Source organism: Neoarius graeffei, chromosome 19 (genome assembly GCF_027579695.1).
Source record: "Neoarius graeffei isolate fNeoGra1 chromosome 19, fNeoGra1.pri, whole genome shotgun sequence".
NCBI classification, from domain to species: Eukaryota; Metazoa; Chordata; class Actinopteri; order Siluriformes; family Ariidae; genus Neoarius; species Neoarius graeffei.
The window spans coordinates 30534989-30554093 of NC_083587.1; the positions used below are offsets into that span (position 1 = coordinate 30534989).

The 19105-nt window shown below is 39.3% G+C and overlaps 1 protein-coding gene across 2 annotated transcripts in view; it reads right to left on the reverse strand.

The window, feature by feature from the left end:
* Positions 1–9485: 9485 nt before the first annotated feature.
* Positions 9486–19105, reverse strand: part of cd226 (CD226 molecule) — a 28899-nt gene continuing 19279 nt past the window's right edge. The window contains exons 6-8 of one of the 2 annotated variants that reach the window (XR_009650693.1): positions 17340–17394; positions 11016–11225; positions 9486–9707 (exon numbers count right to left, since the gene is read on the reverse strand). Coding sequence is in view for 1 of the 2 variants with exons in the window: in XM_060899989.1 (XP_060755972.1) it covers positions 11097–11225; positions 17340–17394 (184 nt within the window). In the remaining variant the exon portion in view is untranslated. Of the gene's footprint in view, positions 9708–10379; positions 11226–17339; positions 17395–19105 lie in introns of those variants that run through there. The other variant, XM_060899989.1, reaches the window with a different exon arrangement.

Below are 19105 nucleotides of genomic sequence, written 5' to 3' on the forward strand. Positions count from 1 at the left end.
AGGGAAGGAAAGATGAAAAATGAAAAGAAGAAGGGGAGGGATTAAAAAAGACATTTTACAGTTATCAGTAGACGTGTACAGTACAGTAAAGATGTATAGTTCTATAAATATCACTTGTAGAGATGAATATAATCTAGAACGGTTTTGTACCTGCTGTACAGCAACAGATGCCTCAATTTACGACTTTATTTTTGCACCTTTTGTTTTTTTTGTTTTTTTTTTCTTCTACTAAACGCATTTCATTTTGGCACATTACCATATTTTGTGGACTAAAAGATGGTTTTCTTGGCATGAGGATGTAGACAGGAGAGTTTAAAAAAGAGTTTGTGAAGCTTTGAGTTACTCTCAGAAGGCCAAAAGTCAGCCTCATTAGATCTTCTTTAGAGAAGTGGAGCCAGAATGATGAGGATGATGACCTTCACAGATCTCAAGTCGGTGACGTGATGAATCTATATCAAGGCGGGTTGAAGCTGTTCTGGCGGCTCATCGCTATATTGCTGGTTCACCTCCTGTACTTTTTCCTTTAATTTATCACTTGTTTGTAGAATCAGCCCCGAATGCTGCTGCCATGCTCATCCAGTTTCATGAAGAGCCATGACTAGTGTGCGTCCTCAGCTTCCTTCAACGTGATGATAGATGTAAACTGGGTGAATTAGAATTAGTGCAGTTATAAGGACAAAGTTCTCGACATGAATCACCTGGACTGATCATGACACTCATTTATTTGCATTCTTTTCACGGAATTCAGCAAATAGTCATCCAAGATCATGTTTAGTAGGTTCTAATATTAGTAGATAATAGGACTAATACGGGGCAGCACGGTGGTGTAGTGGTTAGCGCTGTCGCCTCACAGCAAGAAGGTCCTGGGTTTGAGTCCAGTGGCTGACGGTGGCCTTTCTGTGTGGAGTTTGCATGTTCTCCCCGTGTCTGCGTGGGTTTCCTCCGGGTGCTCCGGTTTCCCCCACAGTCCAAAGACATGCAGGTTAGGTTAACTGGTGACTCTAAATTGACCGTAGGTGTGAATGTGAGTGTGAATGGTTGTTTGTCTCTATGTGTCAGCCCTGTGATGACCTGGCGACTTGTCCAGGGTGTACCCCGCCTCTTGCCCATAGTCAGCTGGGATAGGCTCCAGCTTGCCTGCGACCCTGTAGAACAGGATAAGCAGCTACAGATAATGGATGGATGGAAGGACTAATACAGGAAGTGAAAATGTGAATTTCAGCTAATTGGCCTGCTAAGAGAAACACGGCTCACGAAAAGAGACACTGTTGATACGTCAGTAAACGCTAGGGTTTCATCTGGGTTCCTCCTACAGTCTAAAGACTTGTAGATTAGGTCAGCTGGCTACTCTAAATTGTGAATTTAGTGAACGTGAGTGTGAATGGTTGGTTTCCTATGTTAGTCCTTTGATAGACTGGCGACCTGTCCAGGCTATACCCCTCCTCTCACCCAAAGTCAGCTGGGATTGGCTAAAGCTCACACATGGCCCTAATGGATAAGCGGTATAGCTAATGGATGGATGAATGAATTAATGAATGAACAGACTTGCCAGCTCTGAAGAAGAATAACGTCTTGCATTATTGATCTGCTGCTCAAACTTCTGAGCACTGAAGAGCAAACAGCATTTTTAAATCTTTGTCTAGTTAGCATTAATATTGTTTGTAATGTGTTAGTCATCGTAGGCTTTTTTTTTCTTTCACTGAACTCGAAACATTCCCCATTTACGTACCTTGACACAAAGCAAGGCCGCTGCATCAGGGCTTGTTTCAAAGCACCGTGAACACAAGCCAAAATTTTAATAGTGTGAGAATTTGGGGAAAGGGGCGGGGCTTCCAGAGAGCATCAGAGTTTTATATTTCTCATCTGAAAAAACAGACACTCTTTTGACAAATTCTGAAGTATATTTCCGCACTTACACAAAATGCGTAAATGATTATTTTTGGTGTTTCACCATCTCACCCCACCCCCACACCTATCCTGCAGTTCTTTTGGTAAGCTACGCCCCACACACTTTAAACACCTCGAATCTAACGGGAGTTATTACAATGAAGTAACACACACACCTCTGGAAAAAACTGAGACCATGCCAAAATGATCAGTTTCTCTAGTTTTACTATTCATAGGTATGTGTTTGAGGAACCCGACTCTCACTGTATCCCTCTGCCAGTAAAGCCAGAATCAAACCCTTCTTTTTCTCACTCAAAACTTTTCCTTTTTAACCTCTTTTGGCATGATGAACAGATATTTTTGTATTCCAATTAAATTTAAGGCACTACTAGCACTGTTTTGTCATCCAATGTGGTCCTATTGCAAAAGAATAGCGATGACCACAGCAGTGGTTTTTATACTTGTTGCACAAGATTTGGTTCAGGTAATCACCTAATTAGTACCTCATTAAGTAAAATGAGGTGTGCTTGTGTTGGAATTCCAGCATAGACACTGTAATGAAATGGCTGCCCTACATCGGGATCCTAATTTAAGAAAAAAATTGAAGTGGTCTCTTAAATTTTTCCAGATCTGTATGTACATATTGATTTGATTTTTCTCTTAGGAGGCAGAATTTAGAGCAGTGTGTCTAGAGGAAGGTGACATATCGTCCATAAAATATGGTATGGTACATAGATATACAACCCCGATTCCAAAAAAGTTGGGACAAAGTACAAATTGTAAATAAAAACGGAATGCAATGATGTGGAAGTTTCAAAATTCCATATTTTATTCAGAATAGAACACAGATGACATATCAAATGTTTAAACTGAGAAAATGTATCATTTAAAGAGAAAAATTAGGTGATTTTAAATTTCATGACAACAACACATCTCAAAGTTGGGACAAGGCCATGTTTACCACTGTGAGACATCCCCTTTTCTCTTTACAACAGTCTGTAAACGTCTGGGGACTGAGGAGACAAGTTGCTCAAGTTTAGGGATAGGAATGTTAACCCATTCTTGTCTAATGTAGGATTCTAGTTGCTCAACTGTCTTAGGTCTTTTTTTGTCGTATCTTCCGTTTTATGATGCGCCAAATGTTTTCTATGGGTGAAAGATCTGGACTGCAGGCTGGCCAGTTCAGTACCCGGACCCTTCTTCTACGCAGCCATGATGCTGTAATTGATGCAGTATGTGGTTTGGCATTGTCATGTTGGAAAATGCAAGGTCTTCCCTGAAAGAGACGTCGTCTGGATGGGAGCATATGTTGCTCTAGAACCTGGATATAACTTTCAGCATTGATGGTGTCTTTCCAGATGTGTAAGCTGCCCATGCCACACGCACTAATGCAACCCCATACCATCAGAGATGCAGGCTTCTGAACTGAGCGCTGATAACAACTTGGGTCGTCCTTCTCCTCTTTAGTCCGAATGACACGGCATCCCTGATTTCCATAAAGAACTTCAAATTTTGATTTGTCTGACCACAGAACAGTTTTCCACTTTGCCACAGTCCATTTTAAATGAGCCTCGGCCCAGAAAAGACGTCTGCGCTTCTGGATCATGTTTAGATACGGCTTCTTCTTTGAACTATAGAGTTTTAGCTGGCAACGGCAGATGGCACGGTGAATTGTGTTCACAGATAATGTTCTCTGGAAATATTCCTGAGCCCATTTTGTGATTTCCAATACAGAAGCATACCTGTATGTGATGCAGTGCCGTCTAAGGGCCTGAAGATCACGGGCACCCAGTATGGTTTTCCGGCCTTGACCCTTACGCACAGAGATTCTTCCAGATTCTCTGAATCTTTTGATGATATTATGCACTGTAGATGGTGATATGTTCAAACTCTTTGCAATTTTACACTGTCGAACTCCTTTCTGATATTGCTCCACTATTTGTCGGCGCAGAATTAGGGGGATTGGTGATCCTCTTCCCATCTTTACTTCTGAGAGCCGCTGCCACTCCAAGATGCTCTTTTTATACCCAGTCATGTTAATGACCTATTGCCAATTGACCTAACGAGTTGCAATTTGGTCCTCCAGCTGTTCCTTTTTTGTACCTTTATCTTTTCCAGCCTCTTATTGCCCCTGTCCCAACTTTTTTGAGATGTGTTGCTGTCATGAAATTTCAAAATGTCTCACTTTCGACATTTGATATGTTGTCTATGTTCTATTGTGAATACAATGTCAGTTTTTGAGATTTGTAAATCATTGCATTCCGTTTTTATTTACAATTTGTACTTTGTCCCAACTTTTTTGGAATCGGGGTTGTACGTTTTCATTTCCAAACACACACTTTAGAGGAGTGTTCAGTTAGCTTCTCTCTAAACAAACAAACAAAAAAAAGTCTTTTTTGCACCCTGCACTTTTAACCCAAGCCTGATTTGCACTTCAGTGTTTTTGCTCTTTGTGTATTGTGGAGATTTGTGATGTGAAACTGAGCCCCCCATGTTAATCACACAAAGCAGAACATGCACTGTCAGAAATAAAGATACCAAACTGTACTTTTTTTTTAAACTTGTTAGTGGAGTTTAAAGTCAAGGGCACATCTTTTCTACCTTTAGTATGTATTTTATTATTATTTTTTTTAACCTGGGACGGTCCATGTGGTGTTCATTTTAATTAGCTTTTAAAGAAAAGGTCTGGTTATTCACCAGATATACAGCACCACATTCGACCTAATTAGTGAACCCCCCCCACCCCCCACCCCACCCCACCCACACACACTGAATCAAGTCACTGACATAAAAACAGCAAGGTATCTTACCTTATTGACTGTTGAATAAATTTCTCAGCCTTTTCACAAGTAATTCCTTGCCAATAAATCAGAAGAAGCATTCTATTTCCAGTCCACTATCTTATGTTGAGTGGTTATTTGTCAGAAGTAATAACACAAAATTTCCCTGCCGTTTTTTTTTTTTCCAGAAAGAAATATGCAATCTTGCTCAGTTCTCTTGGAATGTGGCTGACGGTTTTATCATTATTCACAACAGCCACTGCATATTTATCATGAGGGTTATCATCTTCAATTGAGTCTGGCCAATTTCTGTGGTCCAAACAGTCCTACACGTGGTAGCTCCTCACTGTGCTTGCCACTTTGAAGATTGCCATTGCAGGACTGGCCCCCGCTTGACCTCATTTGACCCGCTTCCTTGTTGCTAGTGATTCAGCAATTCCAAGTTATAAAAGGGGGAAACGGGCCTGGTGGGTGTTATATGTTTCCATTGGAGATAATGGGAAGTTTTCTTGAAATTATTGCAATTACACACTTGATTGTCTTAAGACCTCTATCTATTAATATTTTGAAGAGAAAAACAGTGTTAAAAACTTTCAAACGATGCACCCCCTCTCAACTTCTGACATGGACTAACCCAATCAGACTGATTCTGCATCTCTCATCTCTCCCCATCCCTTGCCTCATGACAATGGCGGATGGCCAATCCTCAGAATTTAGAGATCTAGATCTACAATACGTGTATTAGTATCAATGGATAATAAGATATCAATAATAATGGCCATATGATGTTTTCTACGCATCCTGTGCACTAATTAGGTCAAATATGGTATCCTATAGCGGTGCTTGAAAGTTTGTAAACCCTTTAGAATTTTCTACATTTCTGCATAAATATGACCTGAAACAACATCAGATTTTCACACAAGTCCTAAAAGTAGATAAAGAGAACCCAGTTAAACAAATGAGACAAAAATATTATACTTGGTCATTTATTTATTGAGGAAAATGATCCAATATTTCATATCTGTGAGTTGCAAAAATATGTGAACCTTTGCTTTCAGTATCTGGTGTGATCCCCTTGTGCAGCAATAACTGCAACTAAACGTTTCCGGTAACTGTTGATCAGTCCTGCACACCGGCTTGGAGGAATTTTAGCTCATTCCTCCGTACAGAACAGCTTCAACTCTGGGATGTTGGTGGGTTTCCTCACATGAACTGCTTGCTTCAGGTCCTTCCACAACATTTCAATTGGATTAAGGTCAGGACTTTGACTTGGCCATTCCAAAACATTAACCATTCTTTGGTAGAATGACTTGTGTGCTTAGGGTCGTTGTCTTGCTGCATGACCCAACTTCTCTTGAGTTTCAGTTCATGGACAGATGTCCTGACATTTTCCTTTAGAATTCGCTGGTATAATTCAGAATTCATTGTTCCATCAATGATGGCAAGCCGTCCTGGCCCAGATGCAGCAAAACAGGCCCAAACCATGATACTACCACCACAATGTTTCACAGATGGGATAAGGTTCTTATGCTGGAATGCAGTGTTTTCCTTTCTCCAAACATAACGCTTCTCATTTAAACCAAAAAGTTCTATTTTGGTCTCATCTATCAACAAAACATTTTTCCAATAGCCTTCTGGCTTGTCCATGTGATCTTTAGCAAACTGCAGACGAGCAGCAATGTTCTTTTTGGAGAGCAGTGGCTTTCTCCTTGCAACCTTGCCATGCACACCATTGTTGTTCAGTGTTCTACTGATGGTGGACTCATGAACCTTAACATTAGCCAATGTGAGAGAGGCCTTCAGTTGCTTAGAAGTTACCCTGGGGTCCTTTGTGACCTTGCCGACTATTACACGCCTTGCTCTTGGAGTGATCTTTGTTGGTTGACAACTCCTGGGGAGGGTAACGATGGTCTTGAATTTCCTCCATTTGTACACAATCTGTCTGACTGTGGATTGGTGGCGTCTAAACTTTTTAGAGATGGTTTTGTAACCTTTTCCAGCCTGATGAGCATCAACAACGCTTTTTCTGAGGTCCTCAGAAATCTCCTTTGTTCGTGCCATGATACACTTCCACAAACGTGTTGTGAAGATCAGACTTTGATAGATCCCTGTTCTTTAAATAAAACAGGGTGCCCACTCACACCTGATTGTCATCCCATTGATTGAAAACACCTGACTCTAATATCACCTTCAAATTAATTGCTAATCCTAGAGGTTCACATACTTTTGCCACTCACAGATATGTAATATTGGATCATTTTCCTCAATAAATAAATGATCAAGTAAAATATTTTGTCTCATTTGTTTAACTGGGTTCTCTTTATCTACTTTTAGGACTTGTGTGAAAATCTGATGTTGTTTTAGGTAATATTTATGCAGAAATGTAGAAAATTCTAAAGGGTTTACAAACTTTCAAGCATCACTGTATATTCATGTCAAATCCAGGTGAAAATACATCCTAAAGGTGCGTGTCTCTTTGATGGTGTCACTGTTTTCCATTCCTGACAGTAGCACCCTTATTGACTTGTTTAAATCCATCATAAACTTTGCTCCATGTCTGGTTCAGCTTGAGTGAATTCATTCGATGGGTAGATTTCAATACACATCTTTACCCAGAAGGCAATGCTGCAGCCTGACACACAAACTAAATGTAAACAGGAACAATAAAAACATTCACATTTCAGAGCTCTAATATTTAACTTTTTAGATACAGTTTTCTCCTTCTTCCAGCATGAAGGGATGATGGAACATTGTGCACTCTGTTTGTGTGTGTGTGTGTGTGTGTGTGAAGGAAAGTCTGTGTAAGTCTCCAAGGAAATCACTTCAGCTCGACTTTTAGTGCTGCAGAACAAGTCAAAAAGGTCAGGTTGGAAATAATATTGGAATGGAGAAGTGTTTACACGAGGGCTTTGTTTAAAAGATGTCCTGTTTTACTGATTTTTGTTCCCCCTGAAAAATAGTCTGACTTGCTGTTGAAGTGTATTTGCTAAGTTTCTACTGTCTAATGTGTCATGTTGCAACTTTAAAATGTCATTAACTGCTGAGTAAACCTCATTCTGCGTTCACACTAGCAAGTCACTGTTTGTTTCCTGTGGGCGTGGCCTGTTCAGTGTATTTAATTATTACCTCCACCAGCTTTGTTGGAGGAGGTCGTTTTTGCCTCCGCTTGTGTTTGTCTTTTCCCAACATAAGTCAAAAAGTAGTGAATGGATTTAAATGAAATTTGGAGCAAAGGTGGGCCATGGGCCAAGGAACAATTGATTAGATTTTGATGCAAATCTGGATATGTATGTAGACCCAGGATCCAGATATGTATGTGAATCCAGGGTTTTTTTTTTTGGTTTTTAAATGTGTTCCTAATGTAACACAAAAAGTAGTGAACGGATTTGGATGAAATTTGGTGTACAGCTTTAGTATTATCCTAGCTTCAAGTGATTTGATTTTGATCTTGATAATATGTGGCTTGGCGGAGGTATACACTCTACCGAGTGCCCTTCTAGTTCATTACTGTGTTTAGTAGCTATGTACATTTCATGTTGTGGAGCATCCTTGAGGCAAGTTCTGACTGCAATGTTAAATAAAAATCTCCAAACGCCATTCACGTCCCTGTGAATGACTCACTTTTTTCATATTAATATAAACCTGATTTGAAGTCCAGCAAGCACTATTGTCAGGAACTGCTGTTATAGAACATTAATCAACATCCCTGACCATTAATAGAGAATTCAACAAGACTAAAAATTAAAAAGGTAAAGGTTTCCACAACTGGTATTGAGAGGATTCTAGCACAAAAAGATTTTTGCAAATTAGTTACAATGCAACGTGGAGATAAATCCAAATAACTTCAACATCGTCTTCTCCTGGGTTTTATTTCAAATTATGACATTTTTATTAGACAAAAGCGACAGAGTATAAAATACACCCAGCTCTTTTTTTTTCCCCCCAACTGTAGGAGCTACCATACTGGAGAGGTCACGCCCATATCATCAGTTCTGTAGTGACGAGTGACTTATTCATTGCTCGCGTGAACGGCAGATAAGGAACTGTTCTCTTTAACTTGTTGTAACTGTGTTTGCTGTTTTGAGGTACAGAGATGTAGCTGCTTCTGTTGATCATTTCCTCTTCACACTGATCTGTTCATACACATATGTGGAATGACTGGTCATTGTACATAGGTCAGCTTTTACATACAGGAAAATAAAAACAATGTCTTATATACTATAATAGTTGTAGTGTGTGCTTTTCACTGGTATAGATTTTTGTGTGTTGATCAGAAGAATTAATTATAACCATCAGGTTAAAAAAATAAAATAACATTTTGGGATGAGGTACACAAATATGCGACAAAGAGGTAATTTTGTCACGTTACAACCTGGAACTAAAATGGACGTAATTGAGTACATAACATTGAACAGAAGGAAAACAAACAAACGAAAAATAAATAAATAGTTGCATTTCTGTTAATTCTGAGTGTCAGTTTCAGAGTGCAACACTACAAAATATGCTGTGCTCTCAGGGAGGCGGGATGGCTTTACTCTTTTTCTTGTCAATCAGAATGACACTAGCCAATTGTGTGCACCTGTGAGTGTGTGTATGTAGAAGAGGGTAGATAGCGATTTCCTCAGAGTGTGTTACACAGCTATTCAAAAACATGCTTTGCATGTCTCAGAGAAAGCACATATTACACTTCGCCATCCCAGATTGGTAGCTGTTGCGTGATTGGGAAAAGTTTAGTAGTGGGTGGGACTTGGCAAGAATAAATTGGGAATGGGGGCGCGCGTGTGTGTGTGTGTGTGTTAAAGAAAGAAAGCTCGGAGGTAACAAAAACACTTTTATTACAAGCACTTTTTAAAACTTGTCCATCACACCCACCCTCCACCAACAGCATCATCTATAAAAGCCCAATCATTCACATTACAGCCAGCGTTTTAGAGTCGTTAATACTTTTCTTGAGCCTAACACAGACAGTTTATCCTCCAACTGTAATCCACTGATAACTGCTCTTCTCTCATCACATCTTCAGAGATTGTTTCTCCATTTCTGTATGTATAAAAGTAAGAACATCTTAAAATGGACTAGTGTGCTTCTAAAAAAAAGTCATGAATAATCTCATTACAAGATAAAACATCAGTCTTATTAATAAAAAACACCTTAGTGAAAGAGGTGCCATGAAGGACTCAGGGACAGTATATATTCAGGTCATTGTAGGCATTTGGGAAAACAGGGTTATACAATTATAAGTAAAGAATAAAAATAAATTAAAAAAAATATCAGGGTTGCTGTTACCACTACAGCACATCCAGAAGTGTTTTATACTTCTTACACCACAGCAATTTGCCAACAATTGCAGTTTATAGTTTCATTTAATGTTGTCGAACATGTCCGTGAAACAAGTTAGCACTTTCGTTACTCCATCACCAGCCTCAGCTGAGACAAGTTGAGAAACTGCAAAGCTCTCCATGTTGGAAAACTTAAGGTTATAGCTTTACCTCTGACTGTTATAAAGCAGGGGGCGGCACGGTGGTGTAGTGGTTAGCGCTGTCGCCTCACAGCAAGAAGGTCCGGGTTTGAGCCCCGTGGCTAGCGAGGGCCTTTCTGTGTGGAGTTTGCATGTTCTCCCCGTGTCCGCGTGGGTTTCCTCCGGGTGCTCCGGTTTCCCCCACAGTCCAAAGACATGCAGGTTAGGTTAACTGGTGACTCTAAATTGACCGTAGGTGTGAATGTGAGTGTGAATGGTTGTCTGTGTCTATGTGTCAGCCCTGTGATGACCTGGTGACTTGTCCAGGGTGTACCCCGCCTTTCGCCCGTAGTCAGCTGGGATAGGCTCCAGCTTGCCTGCGACCCTGTAGAACAGGATAAAGCGGCTAGAGATAACGAGATGAGATGCTATAAAGCAGTGACACTGGAAACTCCTTCCTTAGATTTTAAATAATAAATAGGCCTCTCTCTTTACAGAAAACTTACCATAGCAACATTCACACGTTTTTAATCTGTTTCTATTGCGCATCCATCATACAAGTCTCTGTGTATGCTGTTACTATAGAAACAATAACGTATTAGAACCAGTGCCATAAATTAGAGTCGCGACTCCTGTCAGAGTCACCCGCTGTTAAATCAACACCTGCTGAGCAATTAGACTCCAGAATTCAATAGCACTGTTGTATAAACGACAATATTAAATGTGCAAAAAATTGCCATCATTTCAGAAGGCCACAGGATATCATCACTGCATTTATGATCCATTTCTTTTTTTAATTGGCCTTCATCATAGGCCTTCTGTGGTCGGAATATTTTCCAGTGGCTCTTAGTCCTTTCCTATTTCACTCAACACCAGTATGGTTTCATCACCTGTCAATCTAATCATTGAGGTCAAACGAGGTCACTGGTTCATCACATCATCAGTCTTTTCAGTTGAAACTTGAATGCGTGTCATCTTTTTCCTTTCTTCTGTGCTCTCGTGTTTTGGAAGTTGACGTATATTGGATTATTCTTTCTTTGGTTCCTCGTTGTCTTTTTCATCCTGTCATACACTCCTCCTTGTTCATTAGTGTAAATATGCTACAGGGAAAACACAAGTTATTTTCGTTAGTAAGGAGGATATTGGAGTTAGTAATGAGAATGTAGCGTTTTTGAATAAAAAGGCAAAGTAAGAAATTTAGGTGTTAAAACATATAAAGATTAAAATGAGTTCGGAAGACACATTACTAAATGTAAAACTGGAGGATGGAAGGTTTGATTGCTTGTTGGTTCCATTGGGCCTCATTTAGCAAGCAGGATAAGAATGAATTGATTTGTAAATCGTTCAGAGGAGCATTTACCAAAGAAATGTGGTATTTATGAAAAAATGTTTGAATCCTTATACTAATATATACATATGTTATTTACCAGCTGGGAGGTCCGTATCGTGAAATACCGTGACCGAGGTCTTGAAAGTAATGACCAAGGCCCTCTGGGCTGAGGTCACAGTATTTCACCATACGGACCGACCTTAAGCTGGTAAATAATATATTTATTTTTTTCTTTCCCAAATTCTAACAGAAAACGAGAGCGCCCGAAAGGGAAAACCGAGCCGAGCCGCCATTTTGAATCCTCATTCACAGCTGTAATGCAAATTGCTTCGTCCTCGGTATACAAGTGGACTTCCATGGCAGGAAAAAAAAAACAAAAAACTACATTTTGCCGCCTATGTAGTCCCCTATTTATACAAATAGGAGTCATTCAGGATTTAGCCATGTTTTTGCTCAGCGTTAGCAAGTTACAGGTTTTTAGCTTTCTCCTGAAATGTTTTCTTTTATTTCTTTTTCCTCAGGGTAGTAAAACTCGCTTTCGCGGTGAAGACTGTCGTTATCGCTATCCATGATGTAAAATTAATGCTATTATGCTGAGAAATGCTGGCAAAAATTTATAAGATTTTTGATAAAAATCTTATAAATAAATCTTATAAAAAAGATAAATGTTGACAAAAATTGCTACTATGTTGTGAACGAGCGAGTCGCCAGAGGTCCGTAACCGGGGTCTGTACTGTAGGATACGGACCCACTCGCCAGCCAGTCAGAGTGCAGGATTTGATGGAAACCGGACTGCGGAAAAAAAAAAATTGAAGATATTACATGGTTGCGTAAAAATATGAAGTTCATCTTTGAGTGGTGAATGTATACATCATATCAGGAAGCCATGGCCTAATGGTCACAGAAGCAGCTTAGGTTGCCAGTTTAATTCCAGCAGACCAGCAGAAATGGCTAAAGTGACCTTGAGCAGGGCACCTAACCCCCACCTGCTCCCCAGGCTGCTCTGGGTATGTTGTTCGTCACTTTGGATAAGAGCGTCTGCTCAATGCTGATAATGTAATCACAAGTGAGCGAAGCGAATGAGTGAAATATTTTTCAACATGAGAAGATAAACTTAATATCTTCATGCCACTGTATATTATATGGACACATCTGCAAAAAAAAATTCAAGTTCATCAAAAGAATTTTAATTTTGAACCGGTTCGCCATTTTCACAAAGCACATCTAGTCAGTGGGAAAACACTGGGAGTGACGTCATCGGACTGAAATATTGGGAAATGTGTCATTCGGATCCGCAATGTATTTCTTATGAAAAATGTGAGTTTCTCAACAAGAGAAGATAAACTTCACATCTTGAAGCCAACGTGTGATTTTCTTTTTAAAATACAGACACATTCACAAACAAGTGCTCAAATTTATCAAAACTACAGTATTCATCAATTTCCTCATGAGTGACATATAGAGATTTATATTGTGGTTTTGGTTCCCCATGTCCCGTATTTCCCTGTAAAACACTCATTCATGTTCAAAATACATTTAAAAAACAAACAAACTAATTCCATATTAATACCAAAAAGCAATCCAAAACAAAATAATAAATTAAGACAAATAAGACTAGCCATCCAGCCAGGACAAAATAATAGGACAAAATGCTGGCGTATAAAAGCAGAAAGAGTGAATGCGTGCCTGTTGCAGTCAACGTTCTACAGTGGCTGAGCTGCATTACTGGAAGAATTTGCACACGCTGTCTTTAGGAGGTGCTTTTTCACCATTTTGCTGTCATTTTCTTGTTTTCATGAGTTTTGCTTTTTATGGAGTTTTGTGCTTGGTAATTTAACGGTGAGTGGTGTTAATCAATAAAGAAATTCAGTGTTAGCGAAACATTTGTATGTAAATCTGGTTGTTTGGTTTGTCCTACAAAAACATTTCCACACTACTGAGAGTTTGAAAAATGAGGCCCAATAATCAGGTAGCATGATTTTAAACTGATCAGCCAGACATGTCTTGGCTGACGATCTACGATACATTTGGACTGAAATGTCATTTCATTCTGTTAAACTTAAATTAATAAAAATGTATACCTTATAGTTTAGATTCATTTTGAGCTACCTCTATGGCCCACTTTACACGGGGACGGTATAAAACAAAAACGCAAAAGTCCATTTTCGTTCTCACTTTTTTCCGCGTCTACACGACCGTTTTCAAGGAGGAAATCTGCGTCTATACGGTGACGCATAAATGTCTCCGCTATGTCTGCACGCATGCGCAACATCTTCCGTCTTGTCTGATCTGCACATCTGCGCCGCTGTTCTGTCAAGGTATCCTACCAAGCCTACTACGCATGCGCGAAATCCAGGAGGGTAGGAAAATTTAACAGTAGTTTTGTCCCACCGATCAGCTGGGCTGATAGAAAATCGGTGAGAATTTCACGCATTTGCCGATTTTTATGTTTTGTGCGTATTGGTCGAGTCTTTGGCCGAGTCAAAACGGTCTGTATGAGAACTTGCTAGGATAACTTTACAGAACACCGGTCCGGCTGAGGTACTGTAGTGCTCGAGGGAGGAGCAGGAGCAAACCGAAACTCTTTTAATCTGCCTTTATTAAGTAACACTCACTCTTGTTTCGGTGAAGAAGAGAAAAGGCAGTGTCCATCTCAGCAAAATAAACCCGTTCGGCTGCTGGTTTTGTTTTCAGTCTCGGGTTTATGGTTTCACGAGCGGCTTGAATAGGCGGCGCGCGCGTGCGTGTGTGTGTAACTTGGCGACACCAAACTGAGGAGCTCCAGCTGGGCGGGTGAGCAGGAAAACACATCTACTGCATTAAAACACAGAGCAGCTTGAAGGTCCGTTGGATCGATGTAATCAGACATGCTCTTACTTTTTTACTTACTTTCTTAATTCCCGGGCTGGCATGTGCAGTATATGACATATGTATGACGTAAACGCGTACCCGACGTGAGCAGATCCGAGCCGAGTTTCACGTATTGGGTAGTTTAGACGGATATGCAACGGGGGCCATTTTTAACTTATCCACTTTGGAAGGCGTTTTCAATTTTATCCGTTTTTCAGCCTCGGAAACGCCGTCCCCGTGTAAACGAAAGGCACTTCTGATAAAATATTTAGTCGTTTTTACCCGACAGCGTCCTCGTGTAAACGGGCCCTATAACTGCTTAAAGAATATGCTTTTTATATATTTATTAAAAGTTCCAGTGTTGGTTCTAAATATGTTGATTTGACTTACAGCCAAAAGTACTGTCAGAATAGCTGTTATTAACCAACACCTTTGGACCAATCAGATTTGAGAATTTAATAATGCTGTGGTATAAAATATCACAGTTTATCTAGGCCTGTTCTCTTGGGTAGCACGATGACTGTAAATGAACCGGTTTCATTCAGGATTTAACTTCTTCATCATCATCATCACTTTAAAGTGCTGTGTACAGTATTTTACAACTCCAATTCCAAAAAAGTTGGGACGCTGTGTAAACTGTAAATAAAAACAGATTGTGATAATTTGCAAATCATGGAAACCCTGTATTTCATTGAAAATAGTACAAAGACAACATATCAAATGTTGAAACTGAGAAATTTTCTTGTTTTTGAAAAATATATGCTCATTTTGAATTTGATGTCAGCAACACGTTTCAAAAAGTTGGGACAGGGGCGTGTTTACCACTGTGTTGCATCACCTCTACTTTTAAAAAGGGTCATTCCATATCAAATGAACCACAATTTTTTTTAACTTTCACGCTCAAATATTTTAATTTTCTTTAAACTTTTTTGGATGAAGGGGACATGTATCCTGAGCCCAACTGCCAAGTTTTAAAGCTGAAATGTTACTATTAGCAGAGATAAACTACTGGTTTGGGGTCAGGGGGTCAATTTTAAGAAATCAAACCTACTTCTGGAGCCATTTGGAAGACTCTGTATGCTCATTTATAGACTATTCAGGTGAACTTTTTTCACCTCTAGCCCTATAGTACATACACTTCTGAAATATATAGTTTGAACTTTCTTTCTTGTCACCACCTTACAACTATTTAGGTCAGAAATAAAAAATTTTTAAAAAAATCACGACGTGAATTCACGAGTGTTTTTTACTAGTTTTAAAAACGGCTGTTTTCTAGAAAACTAAGCAAGTCTCAGACATGCCACTTGGTGACCAAAGTCTCAGTAAACTTTTCAGGCCAGGGCTATGTTAATATAGCTCTAGGATAGCATATGGCTGATATTCAGATGCGCAAAGTTGACCCCAGCTAGAAAATTAACAAATTTGCCATATTTCATGGGAGGTCCAGCTCAGAAGGTCCACAACTTAGCAATTTAGAAAGTTGAGTATCTTTAGAGTAGGGTTTAATGCCTCACATATGTGAAAACTGGCAATGGAAAATGTTTCCTTTTTGTTTTATTGAATAGTTTGTCATGGTGTGGTTATTGGATTTTTACATGATATTAAAAGCACTGAAATGGGGCGGCACGGTGGTGTAGTGGTTAGCACTGTCGCCTCACAGCAAGAAGGTTCTGGGTTCAAACCCAGCGGCCGGCAAGGGCCTTTCTGTGTGGAGTTTACATGTTCTCCCCATGTCTGCGTGAGTTTCCCCCACAGTCCAAAGACATGCAGTTAGGTTGACGTGGGGCGGCCTTGGACTGAGGTGCCCTTGAGCAAGGTACCTGACCCCTGACTGCTCCCCGGGCGCCCTGGTGTGGCTGCCCACTGCTCTGAGTGTGTGCGTGTGTTCACTGTTTCAGATGGGTTAAATGCAGAGGATGAATTTCACTGTGCTTGAAGTGTGCATGTGGATGACATTTTTCAGAAATGATATTGTTCCCCAAGTAAAATTACAAGCAGAGAATGATATATTAGGGGATGCAGCTATCTTGTGGGCTCTATTACAATACCACAAACATGCCTGAACATGCAATTTAGTGTATTTCACACTGTACATATATACGTAGAAGCAATGCTTCATAAAACCACAGGGAACATTTTTCCATTTCTCACATATGTTAGGCCTTAGCCCCTACTCTAAATGTACCCAACTTTCCAAATTGCTAAGTTGTGGACCTTCTGAGCTGGACCCCCCCCCCATGAAATATGGTAAATTTGTTAATTTTCCAGCTGGGGCCAACTTTGGGCACCAAAATATCAGCCATATGCTATCCTAGAACTATATTAACACAGTCCTGGCCTGAAAAGTTTACTGAGACTTTGGTGACCAAGTGGCATGTCTGAGACTTGCTTAGTTTTCTAGAAAACAGCTCTTTAAAACTAGTAAAAAAAAAAAAACACTCGCAAATTCACGTCATTGTGATTTTTTTCATTTTAGAACTTTTATCAAAAGAAAGAAGTCAAAATGAAGAAAGCTTATTGGACATTATTCAAAGGTATAGGTGCCTGAGGGCCCAGGAAAAAAAATTGGGCTGTCTGCAATACCCAGAAGTGGGTATAAAAACCCCTCAAAAAGCCTCCAGAATGAAGAAAACAATAAAAATGGACCCTCCATGATTTGTAAATCTTCACATTCTGTTTTTATTTATGTCTTTTTTGGAATTGGGGTTGTAACATTGGTCTACATACAACAGTCTTCAAGTTACATGCCCTGTGCATTCTGTCAGCTATTAGCTACTGTACATTTATCCAAGGAATGAGTTTAGATGACGTACAAATACGAATTCAGACATACCGATGTGTGTGCATAGTTAAATATTGTGATGCATAACCTATTATTACAGCATACAGATGTATATGTCCTTTTATTATTCAGTATGTTGCTACCGATGAAGTGTTTATTTAAAAAAAAAAAAAGAGTCTGTTATTCAGTGACATGGTGTTAATTAAGTGAAATGTGTTTCTCTATTATGCTCAGTGAAGCAGAAAGATCTACCTGTCTTTTGGTGGTATGTAACTGAGTTCTGTACTCCATTCTCCTCACCTTCCTCCTGCAGATTGAGTGAGAGAATATTAAATCAGACATAATAAAGTGCACTTCATTATTTAAACTGAAGAATCATGGGATCGTGAAAGAACCTCAGCTTCAGTCAAGGAGAACAAAAGACTGAAAATTTTTAAAGCGAATTTAATGATAATGCTTATGCAGTGTCAGTGTGTGGGTTGACGTCTGAAAACGGAAGAACTCCAGGTCTACAGGAGCCTAACTACATGACGTGTGTGAGAATAAACTCACTGAAGGAAGACGTGATTCAAATTCCAGCTCCTAGTTTAAGCATGTATCATGAAATCATTTTACCACAAATATTAATTTCAGTGTTTTCCTGGACGCAAATTCACACATTATCAATAATAAATTTACAACAACAAAACAAACTCATAAGTTGGTATAATGACAGACTCTAACAGTTACCATTAGCATTCACATCAGTAAAACACCGGATAGTATTTTGATGAGAGTAATGAAGTGGTAGTACGACTAAAATAATACACACCCATGCAATTATCCAATCAGCCAATTGTGTGGCAGCATGATGTGTGGAGCTTAAAATCACGCAGACACATGTCAAGAGAAAAACACTGCCTGGTCTTTTTACAATCTGGAACCTGCTGTGGTCTTCTGCTAGTACAGCAGACATCTTGTGCATTCTGAAATACTTTTCTTTACAACCAGGGTTGTAAAGAGTGGTTATGGGTCCGTCTCAGAAACTGCTCTCTCATTTGGGACATTTATGGTCAAAAAATAAATTTTCTAATTTTACTAATTTTTTTGCATTTACCCAACACTCAATGTTTCTTTTGTCACGTTTCATCAGAATAAAGATAGCATCTTGCTTTATCTGGCCTCCACTGTGGAACATTTTTTTTTAAATTACAATTCAAATGCTTTTGTAAAATTGATTTCCATATAAAATAACTACATCATGAAGAATTAAAGCCCCTCCTTCACAGATGAGTGAAAATATTGAATAAATTTCCTCTTTTTGATTGCTTGGGTTAAAAATGCCAAGTTATGATGACTGAATTGATTATTCACTTAAATATGAATAATATTAATGAATAATGTTTTATTACGGTTATGATTATTCTGTGAGCGCACCAATCCTTAGGTGGATAAAGTTACAACTTAAAATACAGTTAGTGATAAGTGTAGACTTTTCAGTGGACTACAACCTTTTTAAGGGAATGCGATGTAGTCAACCATTTATCATGTCCCAGATCAAGCCGCCATTTTTCCACAAATTTGCAGAATTTTTGCCAAATTCTGAATATTCACATCAAAGATTTAGTTTTATCTGTATTATTTCTGTCATTTTATTTCAAATTAAAACCAACATCACCATTCAAAACCGTATAGTTTATTGACCGTGAGTATATTTAGTGGGGGACCCCCACAGTACCCAGTTTCTGAGACAGACCCTTATCTGAGTTACTGTAGACTTCCTGTTAGCTTAAACCAGTCTGTACAGTACAGTGTGTATTTGGGGTCGAATACTTCCCCTTTACTTCTGATGTTTGTGGTCAAATAACTCAATCTTTGTCTTATCTAACCAAAAATGTTCCTCCAGAAGGCTTTTTCTTGAAGGTGTTGAATTTGGAACAGGGGCTTCTTTCTTGGATGTCAGCCTCTCAGTCCATGGTGATGTAAAACCCGCTTGACTGTCGACAATGACACTGGTGTTCTAGAAGCTTCCAGCTGCC